General features: G+C 41.9%; 1 protein-coding gene across 1 annotated transcript; it reads left to right on the plus strand.

Annotated features, from left to right (window-relative positions):
• The first annotated feature begins 105 nt into the window (after positions 1 to 105).
• On the plus strand, positions 106 to 10,212 carry LOC122863563 (adenylate cyclase type 3-like). The gene is made up of 20 exons (XM_044170150.1): positions 106 to 1,358; positions 1,874 to 2,023; positions 3,308 to 3,444; positions 3,586 to 3,697; positions 3,973 to 4,100; positions 4,304 to 4,462; positions 4,551 to 4,710; positions 4,885 to 4,992; positions 5,145 to 5,221; positions 5,505 to 5,666; positions 5,822 to 5,909; positions 6,237 to 6,353; positions 7,248 to 7,519; positions 7,711 to 7,792; positions 8,004 to 8,162; positions 8,556 to 8,702; positions 8,852 to 8,968; positions 9,103 to 9,229; positions 9,340 to 9,464; positions 9,597 to 10,212. The coding sequence occupies exons 1-20, from the start codon at positions 678 to 680 to the stop codon at positions 9,777 to 9,779; spliced, it is 3,291 nt and encodes a 1,096-aa protein (XP_044026085.1). The 5' UTR covers positions 106 to 677; the 3' UTR covers positions 9,780 to 10,212.
• The last annotated feature ends 48 nt before the right edge of the window (positions 10,213 to 10,260 follow it).

Below are 10,260 nucleotides of genomic sequence, written 5' to 3' on the forward strand. Positions count from 1 at the left end.
CTTAGCAACAGTAACAGAGGACTTGCTGTTTAGAAAAGGTGGGGGGGGGAGTGGGAGGAGAGAGAAGCACAGAATTATATCAGAAGACCAAAGAGCATCTTAGAATAGAGTCTGTTGTGTATGATTAAGAGAAATATGGATTTATACAGTAAAATACTCATCATTCTGCCGATATATACTCATACTCTCTGAAAAGATGATATGTTGCATGCAAATGGATATCCACCTGTGGATCAGGGTTTTGTTGGTCTACCATGGCAGCACGCAGGACTTCAGCAGCAAGAAAGAAGAGGTTGCAAGAAGTTTTCCACTGAAACAGCCTGGGGACTGTAAGCTCTGAGAATCAAATATACTTTTAAGGAATTTAATGGCACCGTAAAATGAAGAAACATTGTAATAATAAGAAACAGGTAAGGGAGTTTTCATGGTGGATGTAGTCTATGGTGAAACTAGTTGTTGAAACAGCGTTTAACTGTTACTTGACATCCTGGGATGGAATTGTTTTCTGCACTGAAATGCACAAAATCAAAGGTTTGACAATGTAATTATCTCCAAAAGTATCACAAAGATGGGACGCATCACAACTTTCCCATGGATTTTGGCATTTTGTGCACTTAAGGAATAATTTACAACAGTATTACTTCATGAACCGAGAGGATTACCTTTATTAAACCAACATGTCTCTGAACCGGGTCCACGCAACAGACACACAGCAGTCTGCAGAGTACTCAGTGGAGTATTCAGTGCAGGTCCCCGGTGATCCGGGTCATGGAGCGGGTCGGACGCGCGAAGTGACCGTGCTCCAGTCGAGCTGCTGCCGCTGCCTGCCGCGCGCAGTGCGCCTCACTTTTACGCCAGAGTCACTGGAGGGGCTTTACCAGAACTACTTCCGCCGACAGAGACAAGATAACATGCTGGTGTTGGCGATGTTTGCTGCTCTTTTCAACAGCTTCATCATCATCATGTGCGCGGTAGTGTACACTGAGGACAAACTGGCGATGGTGGTGGTCGCAGCTGTGGGGCTGGCTGCGGACGTTGTGCTCTACGTGCTGTGCTGGCTACAGAAGCTCCCCGCATCACCAGTCTTACGCAGAGCAGTACCGTACATACTGTGGCTGATGATCACCGTCCACGTTTTGTGTTACCTGGGTCTGAACCACCAGCGTTTCCCCCAAGCCAGTGACTCTGTGGGCTGGCAGGCCTTTTTCATTTTCTCCAGCTTTCTGACACTCCCACTGAAGCTGGTGCCGCTGCTCCTGCTCACGGCCCTCTCCTGTGGGATACACACCCTTGTACTTGGGCTGGCTGTGGCTCTAAGGTTTGAGGATGACCTGCAGGGGCCCATGCTGGTGAGACAGGTAAATATGGCCCTCAGTAAAGTGATGAATGATAAATCACCTGTACCATAAGACTAAGACTTCCTAGGTGGAGGTGTGAAAGACAGGTGGAGGTGTTTTGGCCTTGAGTCAGATTTTTACTTTGCCTGCAAAAAAAATTCATTAATTTGGTAATAATATTTTAATTACAAAGTAATTATTCATATTATTGCCGATTATTACCAAGGACAATTAATTAATTTGTGGCACCAAAAACATTCAGTGGCATGATAATCGACTTTGTAAATGCCACATAATGCACTTTGTGCCACAAAACATACAGTTGGTGGCACAAAATGCAGCACGTGATCCATGATTAAGCCCCAAAAAGTCAAAATAAAATGTGAAATGGAGATAAAAAAGAGAAAGTAGTGACAAAGTAGTCACTGTTTGTGTAGCTGAGAATTACAGAAGATGGTTACAAAGTGACAGTATGAGGAAACTAACCACCACACAGTATATACAAACACACACACGTCCTCTCTCCCTCTCTTCAGCTCCTGGCCAACGTGATGCTGTACCTGTGTGCAGCCACAGTGGGTGTGATGTCGTACTACATGGCAGACAGGAAGTACAGGACAGCTTTTTTGGAGGCTCGTCAGTCACTAGAGGTCAAACTCACGCTGGAGGAGCAGAGCACCCAGCAGGTAAGTGGAGCACACACACACACAATCACATGTATACATTGCTTAATGACTTAATACATTTTCTTATTTGGGGCAAACACACACATAGCCTACATGCACAACCACACAAATACACCTGTGAGGTAGAATACCCTGTGCTTCCTAATTACAGTGTGTTTTGCTCAGCTCAGGGCTAATAGGTTGATTAGAGAGACTGTTTGTTTCACCAGCAGAGCCACCGTCAGGGACCTGACACAATACGGTCAGATTAAGCTCTGTGACAACCAACAAAACCTTTACCAAAATTATGGGAGGATATGATTTGATATCTTAAAAGCGTTTTTAAAAGAAGTTTCTCCTCTCTTTATTGTATTTGATTTGCCCCTTTATTCGTGTTAACCTATCTTCGTTCTACTCACAGGTTACCATTTTATTTCCTTTAGTATTGCTTTTTTTATTGTATTCCTTTTGCAGATACCCTGCTGTTTTTCTATAATGAGAATGTTGTGTAAGGGCCATTTGCTTATAAGTTAATTGTCTTAATGGATTAGTATGTAAGCTATCATTCATCTCTCCCAAATATTAGGTGAAGGTGAAGGAGTGATACATAAATAAAAGATTAAAGAAACAGTTTGGGCTCCAATAGTGGATAAAGGGAATTAATTTTCAGTGCAATCAAATCGTGAATAAGCTGGCAATGATATGGCATTCCTTCACAGCCATTTTATGCTACTATGTATTTCTTCTCATAACACAAGGGTGCTAGTATTTTAAAGTTGATGCTAATCCATAACTTTAATCTACTGAAGTCAGAGATAATGTAACCTATACTGTCTTCAACCTTGATTTCATTCATTTAATTCTTCTATTTGTTCCACTCTCACTTTCTTCACGTCCTTTCCACGATTCTGACTGTGACAATTTGTGGAAAAAAAGATAGCAGACCTGTGAGAGTTGTTTACAGAGGTGTGGAAAAGACAGTGAATAGTGGTGACATGTAGATGGGGATGAATAAACAGAAACAGACAGAGAAGGAAAGTGGATATAGAATTCCCAAAGTGCCTTTTCAGTGGGGGTTTTGGTAGAAGACAGATAAAACCAGCCAATCAGAACACATCTGACCAGTTGACAGGATCTCTTGAGGGCTGCTAGGATCTATTTACTGCATCAGTCATGCTATACACACACACACACACACACACACACACACACACGTTCACATAGGGACCATTTATTCTTTTTTTTATGTCTGTTCATTACTGAACATGATAAAACTCACTTTCCTCCATCTGTGTCTCCATTTAGGAGGAACTATTATTGTCCATCCTGCCCAAACACATCGCCGACGAGATGCTGCAGGGCATGAAGAACCAGGCCAATCAGAATGAGGTCCAGCATCAGCAGTTCAACACCATGTACATGTACCGCCATGAAAACGTCAGGTCAGGATCACAAAATCTGCTTCTTCTTTTTTTTTTTTTTTGAGTTTTCAAAGCTCTTAAAAGTCATGATGATAATTGTCACAAGAAGGTTTTTAACAGCTTGTTAAATGTTACATTGCAACCTCTTCACTTCTGTTCCAGTATCCTGTTTGCTGACATAGTGGGCTTCACCCAGCTGTCCTCAGCCTGTAGTGCCCAGGAGCTCGTAAAGCTGCTTAATGAACTGTTTGCCCGCTTCGATAAACTGGCAGCAGTGAGTGTCTGTTTTCCTCTGTCTCTGTTGTAGTTTACTGCATTTTTACTCCGTGTGCTCGTTTCTCTTCCTCCATCAAATGGCTCAAACCATCACTCAGATGTACTGTACGGTATATTGTTGGTAGGAGTACTGGTGATGTTTTATATAGCTAACATGTCATTTTCCATGGTTTTATTTTTGCAGTTCTTTCTTGCTAGATATTGCCAATGTTTTGCTTCGCTACGCTTTATTTAAATATGCACAATTTCACTTGCTCTGGCCTCATCTTGCAGCAATATCACCAACTGAGGATTAAGATCCTCGGAGACTGTTACTATTGCATCTGCGGTCTTCCTGACTTCAGAGACGACCACGCCGCCTGCTCCATAATGATGGGCCTAGCCATGGTGGAAGCAATCTCGTAAGTACTGAAACAAAGCAAAGACAAGAATTAATGAAATGAAAAAGTGAAGACACTAATGGAGAGATAGGAGAGAAAAGAAAGAAAAACATCCTGTCTAAATCTTAAAATTGTATATTATAAATATGGAAGAAGCCAAGAATACATGAAAGACAATACAGGCGAAGAGAAATGGGCTTTTTGTCTTTGACCTCTTGCTCCAGGTACGTGCGAGAGAAGACTAAAACCGAAGTGGACATGCGTGTGGGCGTTCACACAGGCACCGTGCTGGGAGGAGTACTCGGCCAGAAGAGGTGGCAGTTTGACGTCTGGTCCACAGATGTCACCGTAGCCAATAAGATGGAATCCGGAGGGATTCCTGGGTAAGAGAACAATACTTTATTTCCCTGTCATGCTGAGAAATCAAATTCATTCATGCATTTTATTTCAAATGGTTTGTGTGCTACACAGGAGGGTGCATATTTCCCAGACCACCAAGGACAGTCTGCATGGAGAATTTGAACTGGAGCCGGGGGATGGAGGAGAGAGGTGCGAGTACCTGCTGGAGAAAGGCATTGACACTTACTTGGTTCTAGTGCCCAAACAGGTGGCAAATGCGCTCAGTGGAAATGTGAGTGACTTGTGTCTTTCAAGGCAATTTTCATTTTATGTATCAAAAACTTTTGCTTAGTGGCACACTACCTTGAATGCAAAGTACTTCCTCGTTTTAGAGAGAATATTTTTTATTTACGTTTTTTTATTTATATCTCATTAACAGATGTTTTTCCTGCTTCTCCTCCCTCAGAAACCAGGCACAATGTCCAACAGAAATTCAAACGAGTTGATCAACACTAAAGCAACCAATGGGAACGCAGCCTCACCACAATCCACGCCCACTGAGTCCAAACAGGAGGTGAATTATGATAAATGTCATTATTCCTTCATAAACTTCTGCTACACAGACTCAGGTCTTCATATCAGTACACATGGGTAAAGAGTATATTGATACCCATGCACTTGATAATCTTACCGATCCGATCTCTCTTGTCTTGCTGACAACTTCAGAGGAACAAGATGGTTGAGGAACAAGTGATCAACAGACGACTGCAGCAGGAGCTGCTGGAGAGAGAAACTCAGCAAATGTAAGAAAATGAGACAAATAAAAGAGAGAACAAAAGCAGATGACGATGATTACAGAGTTAGAGGGATAACTTGAAAGTTTAAGGCTGATTTTGCAAATTAGACTGAGATTACCAAAAACTGGATAGAAATGTATTCAGTTGTGAAGTGATATATTCGCATTGCAAATAACTCTTTCCATCACCCACCTCAAAGACTTTTTTCCCCCTGTCTTGTGTTTGTCCCCTTTCAAGCCCTTATTAAAGTCTTTTTTCCTCTTGCCATATCTCTCTGTGTTCCTCGCAGAATGAAGGATCATCAGATCAACCCTGTGTCGTTGCGTTTTCTGGACGGGAAGTTGGAGGAGCACTACTCCTCAGAGAAGGAGAAGCGAAGCGGAGCGGCCTTCTGCTGCTGCATCATAGTGCTCTTCTTCATTACAGCAATGGAGGTGTTCCTAGACCCACTGTGAGTTTACATGTATTACTTTGTCTTACTACATCTAATTTAATTAGATTTAATACACACTTGAACACTGTGAATTCATATATGAACCAACTGTGCCTTAAAAACGGCCCAAGTTGGACCAAGAAATTGACTTAGGATGTGTGTTGTCGTTCTAGGTTGGCTGTGAACTATGTGACTCTTGCAATAGGAGAGGTATTGTTGCTTATCCTAGCAGTGTGCTCCCTGGCTGCCATCTTCCCCAGGGTGAGAAAACAAAATTAGTATCCATGGTTGTGGTGATGGGAAACAGAATCTATTGAACAATGTCTTTGATCAGCGCTTTCCAACCTTTACGGCTCAAGATCTTTAACAACAAAACTTTCAGCCACTTCTGATGCAGATGTACACGACCAAAAACTGAGAAATTGTTATTTTCTAATTTTCAATTAGTCAGATTCTACTGATTCTTAAAATGAAATTTGTGACACGAGACTGATGGAATCTTATAAAGTATATAGGGACGCTACATGAAGTAAAACACTGCTTTTTTGGAGGGGTGGTGTATAATGGCGTTGATGTTTCTTGTCACAGATGTTCTCCAAGAGGTTGGTGTCTTTCTCAATGTGGATTGATCGCACACGGTGGGCGAGAAACACATGGGCCATGGCAGCCATATTTGTTCTTACCATGGCTGTGATCGCTGACATGGTATGACTGCAAGGCACTTTGATACAACTCTGATACATTGCATGTGTGTGTGTGTGTGTGTTAGGGGTGGGCGATATGGCTTGGTTTTCTTTCACAGTATATGTAATTTTAAAACACAAGTTCTTCTCAACTGACAAACCATTTATTGACAAAAATAACTAGATGGAAATGTACGTTTTTGACTAATCCAGTGAATTAAATACCTGAAAAGTCAAGTTACTTCATGTTAATCGAATGTTGCTATCACGGTATATATTGTCATATCACCCAACACTAGTGTGTGTGCATGTTCCCACTTTGTCCTCATCAAACTATCACTGCCTTTTATGTGTCTGACTACATGTTCCCAGTGGGGTCCATTAGTTGTCTGTCTCACTGCCTTCTGGCTCATTTATCACAACCCCACAGGAGCAGCCTGTTACATACACTGCTGCCTTCGAGGTCTGACAGGAATAGAGGATGCTAAAGTGAACATTAATTTTTTCTGTCTTGTCTGTCATGTGGAGGTGACAGTCACACTTGGACAAAAATGCTTGTGAAAAAAAGAACTGATTAAGTTTTACTATTCCTATTTTCTGCAATTGTAGCAGGGTTATTCTCAACATATAGTTTATATAGCTAAATAATAACCAATATGACACAACTGTATGCACTAAATGTACAGTTATAAGTGTCAGCAGAAATTTGATTTTAAATATGACTCTGCCAGGTTCATGTTTAAACACTGAAATGAATTTGTTAAAATAAGGGTTTAACTGTAAATTTTAATTTTCAAGGCAGAGTTCAGTGGAATGCAATGATTTCATAAAAAGTCACAAAGCATGCCCTAGCTATTAACACTGGGCTACATAACAGGTGTTTCCTGAAAATTACCCTTCATCTCTGATGTTGCAGCTGAGCTGTGTTCCACCGTCCCTTCGAGTCTTCAACAGTACCTCTGGCCCCATGTTGGAGTCACTCGGTGACCGAGGCTGTGCAGAGAATCCGAAGCACTACAGCTTCATGGCTGTGATGTCACTCATCGCCACTGCCATGTTGGTACAGGTCAGCCACCTGATTAAACTGGGACTCATGGTGCTGGTCGTCACAGCAACTGGAGCTGTTAATATATACAGCTGGCGGGACATATATGACTTGTATGACTATATACAGTTTGCCTCATACAGGTGAGAAAACAGATCAACGAACAGTGTATTTTTACGCAACTTGATTTGAAAAGTGTGATAAGAGAAAGATTCTGCTATCTTTAGTTGCTTTTGTTGTTTATAAAATACAGTTTATAAGTCCAATGTACAGTAAAGTGTTGGTAGGTCTGTATATGTATTATCATTTATTCTGCCCATCTTTGTGTTTCCAGAACATCCATAGTGCCATCCAAGTACCTCATGACCATGATGATCATTGTCATGATGATTGGCTTCTACTTCTTTGCCCGCCACGTGAGTCACTTTCTCCTGTACACCCACACTGTATCACACTTCGCTGAACCGCAGCCTGTCTGCTACAGCTTTGAAAGTCAGCACCTACAGAGGAAAGCTTCCTGTAACAAGGCAAAGCAACTATCACATTTCTATAGTGGTGTTTTTTTTTCTCTCCAAGTAACTCTTAATATTATCACTATTATCTTCACCACTTCTGTGGTGTGTGTAGTTGGAGCGTCAGTCCAGGAAGCTGTTCTTATGGAAGATTGGTGTGCACGACCAGAAGGAGAGGGTGTTTGAGATGAGACGCTGGAACGAAGCGCTGGTCACCAACATGCTGCCGGAGCATGTGGCCAAACACTTCCTGGGCTCTAAGAAAAGAGATGAGGTACATGTGAGCTTGTGCCAAGTCACAGTATCATTTAGATATGTGGGTGTTTGGGGGCAGTGCGTATAGAAGAAGAAAACGACATGAATGAGGGATGTCAGGAAGGAGGAGGAGGAGGAGGAGGAGGAGGAGGAGCAGTAATGTCAAACAGCATGATGCTATTTACCTTAATCAGGGAAATAACTGGTCAAAAGCAATGTACCATATGTGACACCTGCACCTCATCGCAATGCAGTTAATTGCATATCAATGCCATCTTGTGGTCTATTCCATAATTACATATTAGTCCTCTGATGTATTCTAATAATCAGGGATAATTAGCTTTTTGTCAAAGAAAATAATTAGCAATTTAACATCAGAGCACACTAACATCATGCCATTTGTCATTTCTAGGAGCTGTACAGCCAGTCTTACGATGAAATAGGTGTGATGTTTGCTTCCATCCCCAACTTTTCTGATTTCTACACTGAAGAAAGCATCAACAACGGAGGCATTGAGTGTCTCAGGATTCTCAATGAGATCATCTCAGACTTTGACAGCGTGAGTCCCAGCAGTGTTTGCACAGCTCATTGTATACATTAAGATCTAATGGTACAGCTCTCATGTGACATCATTGGTGTGAACAACCTATAGAGGTTTTAAATGCCCACGACTCCCCTTGACTAACTGATGTCCGCTTTCTCCGCCAGTTATTAGACAGGGATGAGTTCCGCTGCATCACTAAGATCAAGACAATAGGAAGCACCTACATGGCCGCCTCAGGACTCACTCCAGAGAGCAACACGAACGGATACAGCAACCGTAAGGTGTGATACTTTAACAGCTAATATCTTACAAATATACCTAGTTACAGTATAACGATCTGTTGTACCATTTTATCTTAACTGGCACTGCATATGGTGATGATATTAACTGTGAGAGTTGTACTGTTGTACCACAGCCAGAGGACCAGTCACTAATTGAGCGCTGGCAGCACCTCGCTGAGCTGGCAGACTTTGCCTTAGCTATGAAAGTCACCCTCAACAACCTCAACAAACAGTCCTTCAACAACTTCATGCTCCGAATCGGTTAGTGTGTGTGTGTGTGTGTGTCTGTGTGTGTCTGTGTGTGAGTGAGCCTGTCTTGTGTGCACATTTGCAAGAGTGTATGTTCATGTTTCCATGTTGATCCCCTTCAGGTCTGAATAAGGGGGGAGTTTTGGCTGGAGTGATTGGAGCTCGTAAACCTCACTATGATATCTGGGGCAACACGGTCAACGTAGCCAGCAGAATGGAGTCCACCGGAGTGATGGGAAACATCCAGGTAACACAAAAGCAGACATACAACGCACTGGAATGTCTCCTGTTATTGCTTTCTTATTACATGCTCACTTTCAACTTCTTATTCCTGATTTTGTCCTTCTCTGTTAAATGGTATGTCCTGCTCTGCCCTCAGGTGGTGGAGGACTGCTATGACATCCTGAAGGGGTATGGCTTCCGCTTTATCCGAAGAGGGCCCATATTTGTCAAAGGGAAAGGGGAGCTGCTAACCTTCTTCATGAAAGGAAAAGACAAACCCAGTAGCAATGGCGGTCCAGTGACCACCACCCTTCCACACCAAGTTGGGGACCTTCCTTGACTATTTTCACCTGGTGAAAGGCCATTAACACAAGGATAAGCCTGGGCAGAATGTCTCATATACACCGGTTATTAAACTAGATCTTTTTCATACGCTCTGTAGCAATGTAAAGCATATGGAAGTAGACCAACACAACAAAATAATACTATTACTGTATGAGCATTACAACTGTGAAATACCACTTCATTGACAAAGGAATTTGATTCCATATAGTTGTACATAATTCAGGAATACAGTTGACAGTCTCACAGAGCTCCTGCATTAAAGGTTTTATCACATTGCACTTGATTCATAGAGTGCTATGAGAAGAAGCTTGAAACAGACATATAAATTACTTTCCTTTGTTGTTTTACCTTGAGCTCAGGTTTTGTAAAATAATGTAGCTTAATCACTCTGTATTTATACTGTGTTAATAAAACATGTTTGAACTAAATATTTGAGAATATTTTGTGGATCTTGAGATGCAGTGTTGGCCTCTCTT

Source organism: Siniperca chuatsi, linkage group LG16, assembly GCF_020085105.1.
Source record: "Siniperca chuatsi isolate FFG_IHB_CAS linkage group LG16, ASM2008510v1, whole genome shotgun sequence".
Classification (NCBI taxonomy): domain Eukaryota; kingdom Metazoa; phylum Chordata; class Actinopteri; order Centrarchiformes; family Sinipercidae; genus Siniperca; species Siniperca chuatsi.

Bases quoted from the DNA above. Each gene is read 5' to 3' on its own strand.
- LOC122863563 (XM_044170150.1), top strand. From the start codon at position 678: ATGTCTCTGAACCGGGTCCACGCAACAGACACACAGCAGTCTGCAGAG. The intron at 7,520-7,710 runs GTGAGAAAACAG...TTGTGTTTCCAG, and splicing joins ATACAGTTTGCCTCATACAG to AACATCCATAGTGCCATCCA. The intron at 8,703-8,851 runs GTGAGTCCCAGC...TTTCTCCGCCAG, and splicing joins TCATCTCAGACTTTGACAGC to TTATTAGACAGGGATGAGTT.